Genomic DNA, 21449 nt, shown 5'->3' with positions numbered 1-21449 from the left:
GTGCCCCTGGCGATGATGTGTGATTTGACGGTGAGTTTGGGGTGGCCCAATGCAAAAAGCGTGAGGATCCATGCTTCGAAACCACGTTTTTGGGCCATGAAGTGGCTAGGAAGCCGTGGATCCGTGATTTTTGTGGTGCAGGCTGTGCCCCTGGTTATGACGTGTGATTTGACGGTGAGTTTGGGGTGGCCCAATGCGAAAAGCGTGAGGATCCATGAGGATCTGTGCTTTGAAACCATGTTTTTGGGCCACGGTGTTGCTAGGAAGCCATGGATCCATGATTTTTGTGGTGCATGCTGTGCTCATGGCCATGATATTTGATCTGATGGTGACTTTGGGCTGATCTAGTGCAAAAATCATGAGGATCCATGTTTTTTAACCATGTTTTTGTGCCATTGCGGCACCACGAAACAGTGCATGCGTGATTTTTTTGGTTCTGCCTACAGACGAAGATGTGGTCTACAGTATCATGGTGTTTTTATTTTCTTTCAATATAAAAATCACATGAATTCATGAGGATCCATGCCTCGGATCCATGTTGTAGCGTGGCAAATGTCGGATCCAGTCTGTAGGCGTGCCTTCCAGGTGTGATTTGACACTGGATTTGTTGGAGTTATTTTTTAAAAAGTGGAGGATCCATGAGGATCCGTGTAGATCCGCCTTTAACCCAGACCCCTCTGATTACAAGCTCACCATGTTTATAATTGCAGCTGAAAGATATCAGGGAATCCTTGGTGGGGAGTGCAATTTTTTTTTATCTCATTGTAAAGGGAGAGGCAAAGAGCTGATATAGGACTTTAATGAAAGGTTCTCCCAGGCTGTTGATAAAAGTAATTGGAGCTCCACGTGCCAATTGCTCTCCTTATGAAGCGGGGTGTAACTCTTTCCCCTTGAAGGAAGTTACTGAACTGCAAGGAAGGTTGTGCACCAGCAAAGGAGCGAGATAAAGAAGCGCTCGGGCTCCCCAAGTTTCAAGCTTGCTGCTGCCATTAAACACGGTATTTGTACATTCAGAAGTTCCACAATCAGTATAATAATAATAAATTTTTATTTATACCCCGCCCTCCCCAGCCAAGACTGGGCTCAGGGCGACTAACAAGCAATAATAAAAACAAGTTGATGAAAATACAATTTAAAAGATTAAGATACAACATTAAAACAATTAGGGAGCAATCTCATCATAGGAGAAAGGAAAAAGGAAAAGGGGGAGGGAATCAAATTGACTCCAAGCCAAAGGCCAGGCGGAACAACTCTCTCTTACAGGCCCTGCGGAAAGAGATCAGATCCCACAGGACCCTGGTCTCATGAGGCAGAGCGTTCCACCAGGCTGGAGCCAGTGTTGAAAAGGCCCTGGTTCTGGTTGAGGCTAATCTAACTTCCTTAGGGCCCGGGACTTCTAGGGTGTTGCTTAAGGTCCTCCGTGGGGCATACCAGGAGAGGCGGTTCCGTAGGTACGGGGGTCCTAGGCCATGAAGGGCTTTAAAGGTCAAAAGCAGCACCTTAAAGTTGACCCTGTACTCCACCGGGAGCCAATGCAGCTGGAAAAGCACTGGGTGAATATGCTCCCATGGCAGAGACCCCGTGAGGAGCCTCGCTGCAGCATTCTGCCACCCGCTGGAGTTTCTGGGACAGCTTCAAGGGCAGCCCCGCGTAGAGCGGATTACAGTAGTCAAGTATGTAAAGGGTGTTTAGGATTTCGGCCTAAATCTTAATCCTTTACATATGGCTTATCCCCATTGCTTTAGCTCTCTCTGTCTGCAGACTGAATGAAAGATTCAGAAATCAATTAAAGGCGGGGCAGTAATAATAATTCCTGCTGCCCCGGCGCTGTGCGTAAAAGCGAACCAAAAAAACCCAGAGTGCAGAAAGCATAGGAGCCAATCCTAGGGGCCAAGCCCCCCAATAAAAATTGGAGGGCGCAGGGGGCCCTCCCAAAGTTGATGGGCATTGCCATTCAAATAGTGGCATGTGATCGCTTATGTGGGGTAGGGCTTACTTGGCGCGCGCGCCCCCCCCCCCATATTTTATCCAACTTGGCGGAAAGACTCGGCCAACGCAGTTCTTTCACTTGGGGTCAAAAAGGGGCTCGTCTTCTTTGGCCTTGTCCCTCCGTAGTCTCGGCGCGCAGTTCCCGTTAGACAAAAGCTGGCAGTTACCCCGGAGTAAAAGAACCGCAGCAACAACCGTTGCCGTTTCCTTCCGGGGGCGCAAAAGGCCTGTTTTACCCGCAGGCGCAACTCCGCCTCCAGCCCGCGAAGGCCGGAGGGGAGGAGAAGGGAGGAGGCGGCGCTCGCCAGCCGCCGGGCTTGCAATCCGGGCAGAAGAGCCGCCTGCCTGCGCCGCGATGGAGGGCGAAAGCTGCGCGCTGCTGCTGTGGTCGACTGCAGTCGCCGGGCTCTTGCTCTTCTACCTGGGCTTCGTGCGGCGCGTCACCGGGGCTGCGCGCATCGCCTTTACGCGGAGGGAGGCCGGCCGGGTCGCAGGAGGAGGCGGTAGGCCGCCGGCCGATGCGGTGAGTGGGGGGCGTCGGGGCGATCCGCTCTCCGTTGGCCCCGCGGCTGGGGGGGGGGCTCGATCTCGGATGATCGCCCTGCCAGCCCAGGATACTTAAGTGCTCTGCGATAGGAACCTCAAATGATAATGATAATGAATAATAAATTATTATTAAAAGAGAAGGTTTCATAGCTGCCAACTTTCAGATTTGAAAATAGGGGATCAGCAGCCTCGAAAATAAGGGATCAGGAGCCTCACCTGTCCTGGGGACAGTCTACAGGATATCTAACAGCGGGATAGCAGCGGGAAACGGCGCTGGAATAAGGGAATTTCCTGCAAAAAAAGGGAAGGTTGACAGCTATGGAAGGTTTCCAGTCTGAATTTGGGGCTTCCTGTTACCAAAAACTGCACAGCTACCACGAAATAATGGGATAATACCGCGGGACAAATGCAAGGTTGTTCGCTTAGGCAAGATGAACTCGATGCTCCAATATCAGATGCATGGGCGTAGCCAAGAGAGGCAGCTGCCATCGAGGAAATAAAATTTGCTTAAGTAAGGGAGGTTCTGCCCGCTTGGCATATCCTGTCTGCACCTTGTGATCATAGCTGTCAGATTTGAAAATTAAGGGATCAGCAGTCTCGAAAATAAGGGATCAGCAGCCTCACCCGTCCCGGGGACAGTATACGGGATAGCTAACAATCCGGGATATCAGCGGGAAAAGGCGTTGGAATAAGGGAATTTCCCGCAAAAAAAGGGAAGGTTGACAGCTATGCTTGTGATAAGATTGGGAACACCTGGCTCACTAGCAGTACAGTGGTACCTTGGGTTACATACGCTTCAGGTTACATACGCTTCAGGTTACACACTCCGCTAACCCAGAAATAGTGCTTCAGGTTAAGAACTTTGCTTCAGGATAAGAACAGAAATCGTACTCCGGCGGCGCGGCGGCTGCAGGAGGCCCCATTAGCTAAAGTGGTGCTTCAGGTTAAGAACAGTTTCAGGTTAAGTACAGACCTCCGGAACGAATTAAGTACTTAACCCAAGGTACCACTGTACATGTGAAAAGGATCTTGGAGTCTCCCCCCTCTCTCTGCCCGAACTCTGTGCTCTCTCTTTCACACCCTGGCACAAACTCCCTGCTCTTTCCATGGGGTGTGGTGCTGCCCACTTGCCCCCACATTTTGTGGGCACCTGGTCCCTATATGGGACATATTGTGGGTGCCTTGGCACCCAGGGCCCTAGGGAGATGGCGCCTAGGTAGTGGACCACAAGCAGAACATGAGTCAACAGTGTGATGCAGCAGCAAATAAAGCTAATGCTATTCTTAGCTGCATCAACAGAAGTATAGTGTGCAGAACAGGGGAAGTAATAGTACCACTCACTTCTGCCCTGGCCAGACCACACCTGGAATACCAGTTCTGGGTGCCACAATTTAAGCAGGACATTGACAATCTGGAACGTGTGCAGAGGAGGGTGACCAAGATGATCAAGGGTTTGGAAATCAAGCCTTATGAGGAATGGTTGAAGGGGTTGGGTATGTTTAGTCTGGAGAAGAGGAGACTGAGAGGAGATAGCCATCTTCAAATACCTAAAAGGGCTGTCACATGGAAGATGGAGCAAGCTAGTTTTCTCCTGCTTTGGAGGATAGGACTCGAACCAGTGGCTTTGAGTTATAAGGAGATTCTGACAACACATCAGGAATAACTTTCTGACAGCAAGAGCTGTTCAACAGTGGAACAGTGGTTTCTCCTTCTTTGGAGGTTTTTAAGCTGAGGTTGAATGACCATCTGCCACGAATGCTTTAGTTGAGGTTCCTTCATTGCAGAGGGTTGGATTAGAGCATGGGTAGGCACACTAAGGCCGGGGACCGGATCCGGCCCAATCGCCTTCTAAATCCGGCCCGCGGACGGTCCGAGAATCAGCGTGTTTTTACCTGAGTAGAATGTGTCCCTTTATTTAAAATCATCTCTGGGTTATTTGTGGGGCATAGGAATTCATTCATCCCCCCCCCTTCAAAATATAGTCCGGCCCCCCACAAGGTCTGAGGGACAGTAGACTGGCCCCCTGCTGAAAAAGTTTGCTGACCCTTGGACTAGAGGATCCTTGCTGATGGAGCCATGCCATTTTGGAGCCATGACAAACACCACTTTTGAGTAACATAATTCAGACTTCTCTGTTTATTGAGAGGAAGGGTAATGGACAAACGTTGCCTAAGCAAGCTTCAAGTCAGACTTGATTTAACTGTTGATTAACCCTGGCGGCAGAGTGGTTTGACTGGTCGGAGCATTTTGTCGCAAACTGATTGCCGTCTCCTGCCAGAGAACATTTCCTAAGAGTTAAAACGTCAGACATAGGTTAACACATCATTTTGATGTCCCAACGAAACAAAAAGTTCTTAAGAGGTTTACATCATACCAATTAAGAACTAAAAGCAGTCATTATTTTGGGTTTACTTATAAAGCCCGTGACCCACTTACACGGGCTTTGGGATCTACCTGCCGGTTGCGATCCCCAGGCTGAAAAGACTGCTGTACAGTGGTGCCCCGCAAGACGAATGCCTCGCAAGACGGAAAACCCGCTGAACAAAAGGGTTTTCCGTTTTTCGATGCGCTTCGCAAGACGAATTTCCCTATGGGCTTGCTTCGCAAGACGAAAATGTCTTGCAAGTCTTGCGATTTTTTCTCTCCCCCCCTTTTTCTAAGCCGCTAAGCCGCTAATAGCCTTTTAGCCGCTAAGCCGCTAAGCCTTTAATAGCCGCTAAACCGCTAATCCGCTAAGCTGCTAATAGGGTTGCTTCGCAAGACGAAAAAACCGCTAGACGAAGAGACTCACGGAACGGATTATTTTCGTCTTGCAAGGCACCACTGTATATGAGAGGATTCTTCAGAACTGTGTGTTCAGTTTCTGTACCATCATGCTGCTTTTTTTTGCCTCTGGAAAGAAGGTTTATCAGGTTTTATACTTGATAAAAGGTAAAGGGACCCCTGACCATTAGGTCCAGTCGTGGCCGACTCTGGGGTTGCGGCGCTCATCTCGTTTCTTGGCCGAGGGAGCTGGCGAACAGCTTCCAGATCATGTGGCCAGCATGACTAAGCCGCTTCGGGCGAACCAGAGCAGCGCACGGAAACGCCGTTTACCTTCCCACCGGAGTGGTACCTATTTATCTACTTGCACTTTGACGTGCTTTCAAACTGCTGAGTTGGCAAGAGCTGGGACCGAGCAACGGGAGCTCACCCCGTTGCAGGGATTCGAACCGCCGACCTTCTGATCAGCAAGTCCTAGGCTCTGTGGTTTAACCCACAGTACCAACCGCGTCCCTGTAGTGGGACAAAATAAATGCACGTGACACTGTGGGAAGTGGCTTTTCTTTCAAGCTACTTTCTCTTCCCTTTAAAACCTATTCTGTCTCTAGCCAGAAAGAGCATATGATGACTGGTTTGGCTGCTGTGTATAGCAAACACTTTGAATGTCGACACCTCGAGAGCTACTTTTTCTCTGGGCAAAGGTCATTTTTTAGCCTTCCTTGCCCAACCACTACTGCTTTCCTTCAGAGCAGCAATTTAAATTGGTTTTTGAATTTATCTGCTGCTTTAAATTGTGACCTTTACCGGATACGTTTTGTATTTTTAATCCGGTTTTGTATTATGCTGATTTTTGTAAACAAAGATGGGGGTGGGGTATAAATGGATAGTAAAATAACATTACTCCTTCCCTTGGCTTCTTACCTGATACAGGAACCTATGACTGAGAGTATTAACTGTACTAACCTTATGCTAAATGTCATTCTCTGATATTAATTCTGTACTGGAATTAAAAATTTGGTACTAAAAAAGAATATTTGAACATGAGTGGACCCACGCCTATAGATTTGGAAGCAAAATGGCGCTGCCCTAAAATAAAGTCATTTTGGGGAGGGGAGGATTCCTAGTACCTCGGTTGTCGAACGCTTTGGAAGTCGAACGTTTTGGTTTTCGAATGCTGAAAACCCGGAATCTGCAAACTAGTTTCCTGCTTTATAAGGGAAATGTGCTCTGCTACTTGACTCACTAGTGTGAGGAAAGATAATATTTAATCAATATATCCTCTCCTACTATCCATAACATTCCCAGAAAAACATTTCCCACAAAAACAACCCAGTATCATTCCAAATCAATATGCATGTGCATCTACCTCCTTTCCCCTTTCCCTAAGTTTTGCAGTCCAAACCTCTGTGCAAAAGGGGAATTTATCTGTGGATCATACTGACGCAAGGTCAGTACAGTGCCCTGTGATTTCCTCCAGGTCAGATGGACTACATTGAATTGGCAGAAATGACTGGCAGAATCCGAGACCAGGGAGAAGAGTCGGTGAAAGAAGATTGGAATAAATTCAAAGACTATTTACAGAAATATTGTAAAATTAATGAATGTTAGAATGATGTTGGATAGAAATTAAGTGGTTTCCAGCTGCAATGCTTTAAGAGACATGGAAAAAAATGGTTTATAAATGGGTAAAAGCTTAATGGCAAGGATTTGCTGAACTAACAAATTGAAGTGGAATACAAAAAAGGGAGGTATGAGGAGGTCCAGGGAAATAAGTGTAAGAAAAATATGCAACGGAAAATTAAGGTGTTTTTAACTGTTTTTATTTTGTATTTTTTCTTGTATTTTTTCTGTAATATAATATCTTAAAAATTTTAATAAATAAACAAAAAAAAATCCTCCAGGTCAGCAGCAGTGTGTCTTAGAGGACTGAAATGTTCTTCTGCTGGTTTTTGAATGCTGTTGGATTTAATGCCTGGAGAGTTAGGGGGGCTATCGGTGCAACACTAACCCTAAACTCTTCTTTCTCCCCTTCCCCTCTTTTCCCTCACAGTGGAGTCCCAGGTTGTCTGGCTTCTCGCTGCGGCTTTGCGTACACCTGGCCAACACTGTGAGTATACAGCCATTCCAATCTGATTAGTCTCTGTCCTTTTTAAAAGTATCCTGTGCATATCTAGAATTCCTATCCTTGTTCTCAGTGAAGCCAGACCCTCCCAAGATGGAGCAGTGATCATGAAGGAACTTGAGCAGCCTAGAATGGCCCAACCATGCTTTGTATTTTGAGCACGGCTGCAGGAACTTGAGCTTCTTGGGTTTGGGCTCTGGTTGTTAAGCAATCATTGCACCTGTTTCCAGAATTCTGGTTTTCCATGCCTTCATGTGGGTAGCCAGGACAGCAACATATTACCTCCGGCACAAGAGGGGGAGGTAGTAGCAGGCTGGGATGAATTTGAAGATTTGCGGAAGGACAAAAAAACCACTAGCTGTTAAACCTTAAATGGGAGGGGAACCCACAAAAACCAGCCTGATAAGGACTCAGCAGCACAGAATGCTGAGTGGCAAAGTGGCGTGCGGGATGGGAAAACTGGGAGGCGACGCAGCATTTTGTTGTGGCTCCCACTTGCACTAGGAAAGTGAAAGGAGAACAGGAGTTGGCAGTCAAAAGGAGATGTACTTTCAGTTACTGCTTAGCAGTAGTTCCTTTGACTTTCATGAAAAAAACATACTACACTGAAACATTTCATGGTTTCAGGGCATGTGACTGACTTAGAGAGACCAAGCAATCTAGCTCAGTCTGGGTATGATGTGCAGAACTGTAAGGACTGCATCTTCTTCTACTAGTCTCAAGTTATTTAGACTTAACTGCAGAAAATAAGGGAAGGAGTGGTCCTGTGCTGCTTTTGCTTTTGCCATGTGATCTAAATTCAGGGTGTGGTTGTGCTCAGTGTTTCTGGTTCCCTGCAAACTGCATGCCTTTGAGACAACAACAACAATAACAATTTTTTTTATCGCATCCTCCCCAGCCTACATGGGACCCCCTTTTCCTAGCTGAAGGGGTCTCCTGAAGGAAGTCCTTCAGCTGCTGCCAGGGCTGTTCTGCAAGACACTTCAATGTTCAGGAGAAGTAATCAGAACACATTTTTTGGTGTGGGGCTAAAGCATCCAACTTGTTATGGTTCCTTGATGAAACTCCATCCCTGAAGCTAGGCAAGTTCAGGCTGGCCAGCAGCTGGATGAGAGTCTGCTTGAGAACCCGAGGGATGATGCTGAGAGCTCTTTGGAGGGAAAGTTGAATTCCGAAACAATGCCTTGCAGTTGGACTAGACTGTAGGAGAACCTTGCCGACCACTGGGATAGCCGCTTCATTTCTGTACGTTGGTGATGAAGCTCATATACTTGTTTTGATCAGATAAAGCTTACACAGTTGCCCACAGCACTGCAGAAGTTCCTGTCTGTAGGCAAAAAATGTGTGGGCTCCCTGAGTGCATATATTTTTAGGACAGGCAAGCCATCATCAGCGGGTGGCGCTGTGGGTTAAACCACAGAGCCTAGGACTTGCCGATCGGAAGGTCGGCGGTTCGAATCCCCACAACGGGGTGATCTCTAATGGTCAGGGGTCCCTTTACCTTTACCTTTAAGCCATCAAAACTGGATTGCGACTAATTGTACTGTGGAACACAATAGAGTGAGATGCATCTAAACCAGATTTGGCACACAAAATGTGTGTTCCACTTATTACTCCTGTGGGGGGAGGACTGTTTCTCTGCCTCTCCATCATTGCTCCTGCGATGAGACACACCTGGGCTCCTAGTCACATTCTTTTTTAATGGCTTTTCTACACTTCACGAACAGTGGAGGGGGCCTTATCATTGATGCAAGGCCTGACCAGTCAATATCGTGCAAATCTGGCTCCTGCTGAAAGAATGACTTTCTGCTGAATGTTACAGATAGGTAGCCGTGTTGGTCTGCCATAGTCAAAATAAAAAAATTCCTTCCAGTAGCACCTTAAAGACCAACTAAGTTAGTTCTTGGTATGAGCTTTCGTGTGCATGCACACTTCTTCAGATACACTGAAACAGAAGTTGCCAGACCCTTCTATATAGTGAGAAGGTGGGGAGGGGTATTACTCAGAAGGGTGGTGGGAATGGGAGATTGGCAGATAGCTGAGATGAGCCTGTTGACGACTCTTAACGACTGCAATAGGTCAGTGTATCTGAAGAAGTGTTTCAGTGTATCTGAAGAAGCGTGCATGCACACGAAAGCTCATACCAAGAACTAACTTAGTTGGTCTTTAAGGTGCTACTGGAAGGATTTTTTTTTTATTTTTTCTGCTGAATATAATCCCGGAGAAGAGATGAGCCATATGCCCAAAATGTGTTGAATGTGCAGCAGGTTTGCCCCCGAAATTATGTGTATATTTAAGCAGCTCAAGAGAATCGACAGCAAATCTACTAGAACTGCAATTATTTTATTTGTTTTTATACCCACTTATAGGCTTTCGGACAGCATTTTTTAGTTCCACTTCTAATGCGGTGAGTATTTTTTTATTTTAGAATTCAAATTGGGGAGCAGATCTGTGTTGCTGGAAGAAGTGGATTGCATTCAACATAGCGCCAAGGAGACTATTCTGTCAGCGCAGGGATTTCTCTTTGCGCAATGGAATGCTCTCCCCTTCTTCTCCCTATGCACCCTAATACAGTCATACCTCGGGTTAAAGTTGCTTCAGGTTGAGCGTTTAAGGGTTGTGCTCTGCGGTGACCCGAAAGTAATGGAATGTGTTACTTCCGGGTTTCGCCGCTCACGTATGCACAGACGCTCAAAATGACGTCACACGCATGTGCAGAAGCGGCAAATCACAACCCACGCACGTGCAGATGTACAGATGTGGGTTGCGTTCTCTTCAGGATGCGAACAGGGCTCTGGAACAGATCCCATTCGCATCCAGAGGTACCACTGTATCTGCATGGAAGGGGATCATCAACTCTCCAGAGCAGATCTGGGGACAGCGCAGTGCACATGTCAGGGAAAGAGAGGGTGGAAATTTGTTGTTGTTTAGTCGTGTCCGACTCTTCGTGACCCCATGGACCAGAGCATGCCAGGCACTCCTGTTTTCCACTGCCTCCCACAGTTTGGTCAAACTCAAGTTAGCAGTTTTGAGAACACTGTCCAACCATCTCGTCCTCCGTCATCCCCTTCTCCTTGTGCCCTCAATCCTTCCCAACATCAGGGTCTTTTCCAAGGAGTCTTCTCTTCTCATGATGTGGCCAAAGTCTTGGAGCCTCAGCTTCAGGATCTGTCCTTCCAGTGAGTACTCAGGGCTGATTTCCTTAAGAATGGATAGGTGTGATCTTCTTGCAGTCCATGGGACTCTCAAGAGTCTCCTCCAGCGCCAGAATTCAAAAGCATCAACCATACATCACTACTGGGAAAACCATAGCTTTAACAATACGGACCTTTGTTGGCAAGGTGACGTCTCTGCTTTTTAAGATGCTGTCTGGGTTTGTCATTGCTTTTCTCCCAAGAAGCAGGCGTCTTTTAATTTCGTGACTGCTGTCACCATCTGCAGTGATCATGGAGCCCAAGAAAGTAAAATCTCTCACTGCCTCCATTTCTTCCCCTTCTATTTGCCAGGAGGTGATGGGCCCAGTGGCCATGATCTTAGTTTTTTTGATGTTGAGCTTCAGACCATATTTTGCGCTCTCCTCTTTCACCCTTATTAAAAGGTTCTTCAATTCCTCCTCACTTAATGTAATTTGTTACATTAGTGCTAATCCTTGCACTGGTGCAAATAATTCATAGAATGCTGCCCAGTGTCTCCACTTTACAGATTTTCCATAGGCCATATATGGAGGAACTTGTGGATGGTTGTTGCTTTTCAGCATCTTCTGGGGTTCTGATTTGATTTGGCTCCTGTTTCCAGTTTTGCTGAACTCTGCAGTTATCTGGGTCAGCACCCTTCCCTCCTCTGTTGAAGAGATGAGCCTACGGGGTCTGTTTCCTAGTTTGACGCCTTGCTTGCCTTAATACATACAGTGGTACCTCAGGTTACATATGCTTCAGGTTACATACGCTTCAGGTTACAGACTCTGCTAACCCAGAAATAGTTCTTCAGGTTAAGAACTTTGCTTCAGGATGAGAACAGAAATCATGCTCCGGCGGAGCAGCAGCAGCAGGAGGCCCCATTAGCTAAAGTGGTGCTTCAGGTTAAGAACAGTTTCAGGTTAAGTATGGACCTCCGGAACGAATTAAGTACTTAACCCAAGGTACCACTGTATTCTGTATCAAGCATGGTGCGCTTGGTAATGCCTGACACAAGCTATTGGCATCTTGAAGGTGCGGGTCTGAACAGAAGCAGCCTCGTATCCCAACCAAGGCATAATGCAGAAGATGAGTGGCACCTTGGCACTTCTGGGGGGTAATACTAGCATTTTAAACAGATGGTCTAAAATTCTTAAGATGCCAACTCCTTTATCTTGCATGCATACTGAGCGCAGCCAGCTTTTTGCAACAGCATCGTGATGCATTTATACACCATAAAGTTGCATTTTGGGATATATCCATGTGGTCGGTTTGGTTAAACGGTCCAGAATTCATAGAAAACTCACATGTACCACTGCAGGGAATACATCAGACAATTTTAGCTGTGCAGACATGCAAAACTAACTGTGCATCTTGTGTTTTCCAATTAACTTTTAATCAATTTGGCATTACAGTGGTACCTCAGGTTACATATGCTTCAGGTTACATACGCTTCAGGTTACAGACTCTGCTAACCCAGAAATATTACCTCAGGTTAAGTATTTTGCTTCAGGATGAGAACAGAAATTGTGCTCTGGTGGCACGGCAGCAGCAGTAGGCCCCATTAGCTAAAGTAGTGCTTCAGGTTAAGAACAGTTTCAGGTTAAGTTCAGACCTCCGGAATGAATTAAGTACTTAACCTGAGGTACCACTGTTATGGTACTCAATGGGGGCCACTTCAACAAGATACTGGGTACAAGGGGGGAGATTCAACTATGCTTTACTCATGGCAGACCCATCAAAATTAACAGACCCAACTTAGGTATGTTCATTTATTTCACTTGGTCTGAATAGCAACTTCGGCTCGCTTCTCACATGTGATCACAACCTTATTTGGGTGGGGAGGAATAAATATACAGAGTTTGGGAAACCAGCTGTTTCCTTCTCTCCGTTACTTGGCATTATAACAACGATCTGGCACAAGGTTTGAGAGCCAGTGTGGTGTAGTGGTTAAGAGCGGTGGACTTGTAATCTGGGGAACCGGGTTCGCTTCCTGCTCCTCCACATGCAGCTGCTGGGTGACTTTGCGCTAATCACACTTCTCTGAACTCTCATCCTCACTCACCTCACAGAGTGTTTGTTGTGGGGGAGGAAGGGAAAGGAGAATGTTAGCCGCTTTGAGACTCCTTCGGGTAGTGATAAAGCAGGATATCAAATTCAAACTCTTCTTCTTCTTCATATGCTCTCTCTGTCCTCTGGGTGCAAAGGAAGGAGATATGAAACTTCCAACCACAGTTGCCTGGTTTACCCAAACATGGGAAACTGTGGTTTGTTTGAAACCATGATTGGAAGTGTCTCCTCTTGTGGATGAAGAAGTGTGTCAGGGAAGAAGGCATTGCGCCTCATGATGGTTTCTATGCTTTAGAGGATCCTCTGAAAGTAGCCTGGGTGTTGGAGATGTGGGAAAGTGATTTAACTTGTGACTTACAATCTGTGGATGCAATGAGACAGCCTTCTGAGTCTTGGTACCCTCCTGATTTTTCTTTTTTCAAAAAAAAAAAAGCTGTTTCTTGACAGTCATGGAACTACTGGTGTCAAAATTGGTCCTCTCCGATAAAATCTGTTTGCCAAGATGGTTTTTATTGGCAGGATCTGCAAGACCTTCTTTGTAGCATCTTGTTGAAGGAAAACTATCGGCGACAGAAAGAACGAGTGCAATTCTGAATTAAAATGTTTCCACAATCCCTTCCCGTTTCAAGCTCCCATTTCACACACTTATTTGCAGGGTCAACAACTTTACCGCTCTGCGCTTCCTTGATCTTGCCGAAGACCCTACATTTGTGCCGGTAGTCGCTGAGGAAGAGAAAAACAACCGTTCAGAGTCTGAAAATGTATTGGAAATTCTCCCCAAACTGATGGAAATAAGGCAAGTACAGAAATGGAAAGAGGTGGGAGATCTGGGGTGCTGGGAACGGGTGGAAACGAGCTGCATTTGGACACTAGATAGCTCAGGGGAAATCATTTGTTGGGAAAGTGGAAGAGGCATTTAGCATACTGCCCTCAAAAGTTTCCCGCCTGCGTTTCCATGCTGGTGATGGAAGGAACAAGCCGCCGAAGACCTCTTCAACACAACCAACACGGAACAGGCTGTTACAACATTTTAGCCGGCCAACAAAAATATTTGCTTCTACAAAGCGGACATGGAACGTTGATCCACCACTTCTGAAATATTCGAGAGTCGATTTCATGCTCTTTATTCAGCTCATAGTAGTGAGGAATTGGAAGTTCCCCCAAAATGTCTGCTTTATATACATTATTTACACAATGGGCCCCACGTGATTGGCTAATTCTGGGATTCTCCTGTAGGCCAATCAGGTTGCGGATTCACTCCCACCTGGAGTTGGATTGGGTGGCTCCTGCGGACCAATCAGACTCCTGCATTCTGGATCCTGTTGTTCTAGGACCAATCAGACTGCTGCATTCTGAATCCTATTGTTCTAGGACCAATCAGACTGCTGCATTCTGGATCCTATTGTTCTAGGACCAATCAGGCTGCTGCATTCTGGATCCTATTGTTTTAGGACCAATCAGACTGCTGCATTCTGAATCCTATTGTTTTAGGACCAATCAGACTGCTGCATTCTGAATCCTATTGTTCTAGGACCAACCAGACTGCTGCATTTTGGATCCTATTCAGCTTAGTAGTACATAACAACTTCCCTGCCAATCCACTCAGTCGTCTGTGTGGAATTCTTGGTCGCCTATGATTACTAGGCAAGTGGTTGAATATGCAGCTGCTTCTATTGAAAACAGATGTTTAGGTAAGAAGGGCAGGCATATTTATCATATTGGCTAATGTTCTTTATGTATAAGGAACATATAGGCGTGTATGATGCTGTTTGTGACTTACTGAATCCTTCCGGAATGGGTGAGGGAATCTTCTTCCTGTCAAGTGCCATGTTCCCTTGGAGGGCAATTTTGGTGGTGGGACCAGAGCTCAGAGTGTCACTTACCGTATTTTTCTGTGTATAACACGCCCCCGGGTATAAGACACCCCCTATTTTGGGGGACTCAAATTTAAGAAAATGGGGGGAGATTGCCCCCGTGTATAAGACTACCCCCCATTTTTAACATTTTTAAAGTAAAAAACCCTAGTCTTATACATGGAAAAGTACGGTATTTCCCCCCTTTCTCTCTCCCCCCCTTCTTCGCAAGGTCTCAGGTGTGCTAAGCAGAGTATTTTCTTTGTAATATTAATAAAAAGAAGAAGAAGAAGTGTATGCCACCCATCTGACTGGGTTTCCGCAGTCACTCTGGGCGGCTACTAGCAAAATATACAAACACAATAAAATGTCAAACATTAAAAACTTCCCTCTACATGTGAATTCTCCTGTCGTTCGGTCCCAGCGCCTGCCAACCTAGCAGTTAGAAAGCACCTCCGGGTGCAAGTAGATAAATAGGTACCGCTTACCAGCGGGAAGGTAAACGGTGTTCCGTGTGCTGCGCTGGCTCGCCAGATGCAGCTTTGTCACGCTGGCCACGTGACCTGGAAGTGTCTGTGGACAGCGCTGGCTATAGAGTGAGATGAGCACACAACCCTAGAGTCTGGCAAGACTGGCCCGTACGGGCAGGGGCACCTTTACCTTACATGTGAATTTGGGGCATCTGCCAGCAACATGCAGTTGCTTCCACAAAGTCCTAACAGGCAGCAGACAGCGAAGCATTATTGGTCATCGGCACAAGTTGTTTAGCTGTGGATGATGAGAAATGAGTGCTGGGTCCACGATGGCTTGATCATCAATCCGTCGCTCTCAGGCGACCGGCGTCGTTCTCTTTTGGTCTTTACCTTTCCTTTCCTTACAGTTCACGTTCTGCTCGCCCTATGTTCAACTTCAAAGGGATCCAGGATTATTTGAACTGCTACCGGTAAGTGACAGCAGGTACGCAGCAAAACTGTCACAGGGCTCCCTCCTCCTTTGTTTGACAGAAGCGGGACTTTGTAGCCTCCCCCAAAACAGAAATGGGCTCCCAAAGAGTGGAATCGAGGCATCCAGCTCTTTGTAGACCCAGGGATCGATACCTACATGAAGGCAGTGTGGTGTAGTGGTTAAGAGTGTTGGACTAGCACTTGGGAGACCAGGGTTCAAGCTCAGCCATGAAGCTCACTGAGTGATTTTGGGCCAGTCACATTCACTCAGCCTAACTTCCCTCTCAAGGCTGTTTGCGAGGATGAAAAGCACGTCTTGGAGGAAAGGTGGGATAGAAGCATAACGAATAATAGAGACTCTGCCATTTGGAGCTGGATTTGGGTACAGCTTCCCATGGCCCCAGCCTGACTGTGGGGAAGTGAGCAGGCTTACAAGGAGACTGTTCTCTGTTTGCTAGATCCGGTGAGGTTACACCACTTCAGGTCGCCAAGAACATTATTGCCACCTTGGAAGATGACGAGAGGTCCAGTCTCCCCCTCCAAGCAATTGTTCAGTGGGACCGCAAAGAGATCCTCAAAGTAGGTTGGCCAAAGCTGTGCTACTTTACTTAAAAGGCTCATCTAAACATTACGCAGGTGGCGCTGTGGGTTAAACCACAGAGCCTAGGACTTGCCGATCAGAAGGTCGGCGGTTCGAATCCCCGCGACGGGGAGAGCTCCCGTTGCTCGGTCCCTGCTCCTGCCAACCTAGCAGTTCGAAAGCACGTCAAAGTGCAAGTAGATAAAAAGGTACCGCTCCAGCAGGAAGATTAACAGCGTTTCCATGCGCTGCTCTGGCTCGCCAGAAGTGGCTTAGTCATGCTGGCCACATGACCTGGAAGCTGTATGCCGGCTCCCTCGGCCAGTAAAGCGAGATGAGCGCCGCAACCCCAGAGTCGGTCACGACTGGACCTAATGGTCAGGGGTCCCTTTACCTTTACCTAAACATTACACCAGTGGTTCGTTTCCCAAGGCTGTGGTTTACCACACTGGTGTGGCATAAGAGGATAGCAAGTGCGGAGGGAAGGTTCAAAGACAATCAAAGAGATATTTCAGTGTAATTTAGTATAAGATCGACATAATTTATTTATAAAAGGTTAGTTTCAGCCAAAGGCGACCCTGGGGTTGCGGCGCTCATCTAGCTTTCAGGCCGAAGGAGCCAGTGTTTCTTCACAGACAGCTTTCCGGGTCATGTGGCCAGCATGACTAAACCCCTTCTGGCACAACGGGACACAGTGGCGAGTGCCAGAGCGCACAGAAGTACCATTTACCTTCCCGCCGGAGCGGTACCCATTTATCTACTTGCACTTTGATGTGCTTTCAAACTGCTAGGTTTGCAGGAGCTGGGACAGAGCAACGGGAGCTCACCCCGTCGTGGGGATTCGAACTGCCGACCTTCCGATCGGCAAGCCCAAGAGGCTCAGTGGTTTAGACCACAGCACCACCCGCGTCTCTACACACACACACACACACACACACACACACACACACAGTATCCATATTATAGCAACAGAGGTAGGCAACTTAGGCCCGGGGGCCGGATGCAGCCCAATTGCCTTCTCAATCTGGCCCGCGGACGGTCCGGGAATCAGCGTGTTTTTACATGAGTAGAATTTTTCATTTTTAAAAAAATGCATCTCTGGGTTATTTGCGGGGCCTGCCTGGTGTTTTTGCATGAGTAGAATGTGTGCTTTTATTTAAAATGCATCTGTGGGTTATTTGTGGGGCATAGGAATTGGTTCATTCCCCCCCCCCAATATAGTCCGGCCCACCACATGGTCTGAGGGACGGTGGACCGGCCACAGCTGAAAAAGTTTGCTGACCCCAGTATAGCAGCTGGATGGAGCATGGTGTTGATAATGCCAGGGTTGCAGGTTTGATCCCCATATGGGACAGCTGCATATTCCTGCATTGCAGGGGGTTGAATTAGATGATCCTCAGGGTCCCTTCCAATTCTACGCTTCTTTGCTTCTGTGCCTCTCTTTAAGAGCCTCAGCTATTTTTCTACAGTTCTCCACAACATATTGTTGTGAGCAGGGATTTTAAACTCTTGACAAAGATGGGAGATCAGAAAAGAGAAAGGCTTCTTTGTGGGGATGAGATGAGTTTGTTTCTCTCAAGTGAGATGTCGTATAAATGAGAGGACCCAGCAAAAGCAAGCTCCACACCTCTCCTTTAATTTGTATACCTACTTAAGTTACATATGTAAGAGGCCCGTTTATCATTATATTTGGGGAAGGATTCATATTCTTCTGTAGCTGCATTGTTTCGTACTTTTATGATCATATTATAAAGTAGTTGTGTTCTGTGTTATAAATCAAGCTTCTTCCTTTCTGCTTTCCAATGTATTTTGTATCAGGGGGAAAAAAATCAGTGTGGTGCAAGCAAATTTTTGTTCTGAAAGTGTGGCCCAGAGGAAAAAAAGTTTGAGAACCACTGCATTCATTGCAGCTTTTGGCCAGGGGGAAGGAGGGTGTGATTATTAGTGTGTGACATTTTAATGTATTTTTAATCTTTGTTGGAAGCCTCCCAGAGTGGCTGGGGAAGCTCAGCCAGATGGTAGGGGTACAAATAAATTATTATTATTATTATTATTATTATTATTATTATTATTATTGCTGAAGCCTTTGAATCAGACTTCGGGTTGGGACTGCTTCGGTCTGCCACTTGTTCCTATCTCTCTTCCTGCTCAGCAATTATATTAATGAATGCTACACGACATTATAAATCTCTTCCTGCTCAGATGGCGGAGGACTCCACCGCTCGCTATCAAAGCAAGCAGACCCTCTCTCTTTTGGACGGGATCCCAGTGTGCTTGAAGGAGGAGATTAAAGTGGTAAACACAGTCCGCTTAGTTGCCTTTGCTGAATAAGGCTGGTCTTAAGAAAGGGAGGTGGTGGTCTGCCTGAATTATAGCTGCTGGGTTTGGGATTGATCTGAAGAATCCTGTTTGGACTGCCACAGGGGGAAGAAAGGGGCAGCTTGACTGCGCTCACCAGGAATCACAGCATACAGTGGTACCTCGGGTTACATACGCTTCAGGTTACATACGCTTCAGGTTACAGACTCTGCTAACCCAGAAATAGTGCTTCAGGTTAAGAATTTTGCTTCAGGATGAGAACAGAAATCGTGCTCTGGCGGCGCAGCAGCAGTGGGAGGCCCCATTAGCTAAAGTGGTGCTTCAGGTTAAGAACAGTTTCAGGTTAAGTACGGACCTCTGGAACGAATTAAGTACTTAACCCGAGGTACCACTGTATTGCAGCTTCTGTGTTTGTTTAATGAGAGTCTTGTGACACCTTAAAGACCTAAGACGTTTATTATGTAATAGGCTTCCTCGGATCACAGTCCACTTCATCAAATACAATGAAATGTAATCCTAAACTGGCGAGCACTTGAAAAGAACCAGCAGCGGAACATGAAACTCTTAATAACTTTTAATTTATTTTTTTATACTTTTCAAGTTTATACATTTCACTAATTTTACAATCATTTTGACCTTTTAAAACTTGACTTGACTCCTCCTTCTTCCTGCAGTTCCTTAAATTTATATTTAATATCTTCTGCATATCCAAATTCACATAAGTTGCTCATTTATTCACCTACTTTAAATATATACTCTTATAAAACTGCAGGTTATTACAATAAGCCTGCCAATGTTCTTATCTGTTTACAATTTATCTGTAAATATCCAATAAACCATTTCCATTCTTTTATAAAAAGTTTGTTATCTTGGTTTCTTATTCTTCTGGTAAGTTTTGCCATTTCTGCATATTCCATAAATTTTTGTATCCATTCTTCCTTTACTGGGACCTCTGCTTCTTTCCATTTTTGGACGGGTAATATTCTTGCCAGTGTAGTAACTTACATGAATAGGTTTCTATACATTTTAGGTAGTTCTGTCCCTATAATTCCCAAGAGAAAAGCTTATGGGTTGTTTTTTTTACAAAGGTTATTTTAAACATCCTTTTCATTTCATTATATATCATTGAAATGAAATGAGACTCTTAATCTCAGGGGTGTGGCTTAGAGCTTCACGTTGGGCAAAAGAGAGCCCTGTTTTTCAGGGGGTTGGACTGGATGACCCTCATGGTTCATTCCAACTCTACAATTCTGTGATTTATATATACAGTGGTACCCCGCAAGACGAACGCCTCGTGAGACGAAAAACTCGCAAAACGAAAGGTTTTTTCGTTTTCGAGTTGCCTCGCAAGACGAATTTCCCTATGGGCTTGCTTCGCAAAACGAAGCTTGCCCCGGGGGACAGCGGGTCTTCTCTTTTGAAGCAAGGGGCGGTGGGGAGATCGCTTCTCCCGGTGCTCCGAAGCGGGGCGGGGGGGCGGGAACACCTGCCCCAGCCGCCCCACTTCGGAACGCTGTTCCGAAGCGGGGCGGGGGGCGGGAACACCTGCCCCAGCCGCCCCACTTCGGAACGCTGTTCCGAAGCGGGGAGGGGGGGCGGGAACATCTGCCCCAGCCGCCCCACTTCGGAACGCTGTTCCGAAGCGGAGCGGGGGGGGGGGGCGGGAACACCTTCTGAAGGCGGGCGGGGGGCGAAAGTCTTTGTCCCCCCTGCCTGCCTTCCCAGGGGCTTTTAAATCGCCCCGGACAGCGGAGAAGTCCTCCGCTGTCCCGGGGTTTTTTAAAATGCTGGGGGTGGGAAGAAAAGCCCTTGTCCCCCCCCCCCCAGCCTTCAGAGGAGGTCCGGGGACAGACTGTCCCCAGACCTGGTCTGAAGGCGGTTTCCGTAGGAACGCATTAATTGATTTTCAATGCATTCCTATGGGAAACCGTGCATCGCAAGACGAAAAACTCGCAAGACGAAGAGACTTGCGGAACGAATTAATTTCGTCTTGCGAGGCACCACTGTGTGTGTATATATATATATATATATATATATATATATATATATATATATATATAAACATACCAATTATTGTGCATTCCACAGAACTTCACATCTTATACAATCTTTTTGGACTTCCATCAGCGCCTCTGATGATCCACCATTTTTATCATTTCTTCTGCATTTCTTAAATTCCTATTGCCTTTAATTATCTTAACTCACAATCCACCTCTTTAACCATTTTTGCAATAATTCAAATAATTTACCTCACAAAACTTCTTGCAAACCTACAAACGTAATCTGGTCATCACAATTACTTTTCAAATAGTCCGTAAATTTACACCAGTCTTCTGTGAATCTCTGGTCCCACAGGCTTCGAATTCTTCCGGTTAGTTTATCCAATTCTGCATAGTCCATCAATTTCATCCTCCATTCTTCTTTTGTCAGTAATTCTTCTTGCTTCCATTTTTGTGCCAATAATATTCTTGCTGCTGTCATTGAACTACGATTCTGTGATTCTATGGGGAAAAAACCTTTGATTCCCTGCATTTTTTTAGGTGCCCTATCATCACCGAAGTGGAACGCAATACCTGGGCATGGAGCCAGAAACCGAAGATGCCACTGCCACCCAAAAACTGCGAGAGGCTGGGGCCATTATTATCGGTGTCTCAAACATGCACGAATTGGGTATTGGAACCACTGGTTGTAACCCCAACAGGTAAAGTAGCTCACATTCATTAAACGGGGGCTTGTTGATAACATTGAATGGAGCTTTCTCTTTAAAACATGAGTGGAATAAGAAAGGTAATAAATGTGGAGCAAAGCATTATACAGTGGTACCTCGGGTTAAGTACTTAATTTGTTCCGGAGGTCCGTTCTTAACCTGAAACTGTTCTTAACCTGAAGCACCACTTTAGCTATTGGGGCCTCCTGCTGCCGCTGCGCCTCCGGAGCACGATTTCTGTTCTGATCCTGAAGCAAAGTTCTTAACCCAAGGTACTATTTCTGGGTTAGCGGAGTCTGTAACTGAGGCGTATGTAACCTGAAGCGTATGTAACCTGAGGTACCACTGTATTGGAATGCTCGAGTTAAAAGGTTGGTGAATAA

At 46.4% G+C, this 21449-nt stretch overlaps 1 protein-coding gene across 1 annotated transcript in view; it reads left to right on the top strand.

Annotated features, from left to right (window-relative positions):
• Positions 1 to 2300: 2300 nt before the first annotated feature.
• The window catches only part of LOC309522097 (uncharacterized protein), a 35903-nt gene continuing 16754 nt past the window's right edge, over positions 2301 to 21449 (top strand). Inside the window, exons 1-8 of the mRNA XM_082205316.1 lie at positions 2301 to 2512; positions 7349 to 7405; positions 9790 to 9827; positions 13319 to 13459; positions 15397 to 15459; positions 15919 to 16039; positions 18243 to 18335; positions 20900 to 21060. Of these exons, the coding sequence (XP_082061442.1) occupies positions 2345 to 2512; positions 7349 to 7405; positions 9790 to 9827; positions 13319 to 13459; positions 15397 to 15459; positions 15919 to 16039; positions 18243 to 18335; positions 20900 to 21060 (842 nt within the window). The 5' untranslated portion in view covers positions 2301 to 2344. The remainder of the gene's footprint in view (positions 2513 to 7348; positions 7406 to 9789; positions 9828 to 13318; positions 13460 to 15396; positions 15460 to 15918; positions 16040 to 18242; positions 18336 to 20899; positions 21061 to 21449) is intronic.

This window comes from Podarcis vaucheri (genome assembly GCF_965113315.1).
Source record: "Podarcis vaucheri genome assembly, chromosome: 17".
NCBI classification, from domain to species: domain Eukaryota; kingdom Metazoa; phylum Chordata; class Lepidosauria; order Squamata; family Lacertidae; genus Podarcis; species Podarcis vaucheri.
The sequence above is the reverse complement of the archived record's forward strand: the minus strand, read 5'-3'. Positions and strand labels throughout refer to the sequence as shown.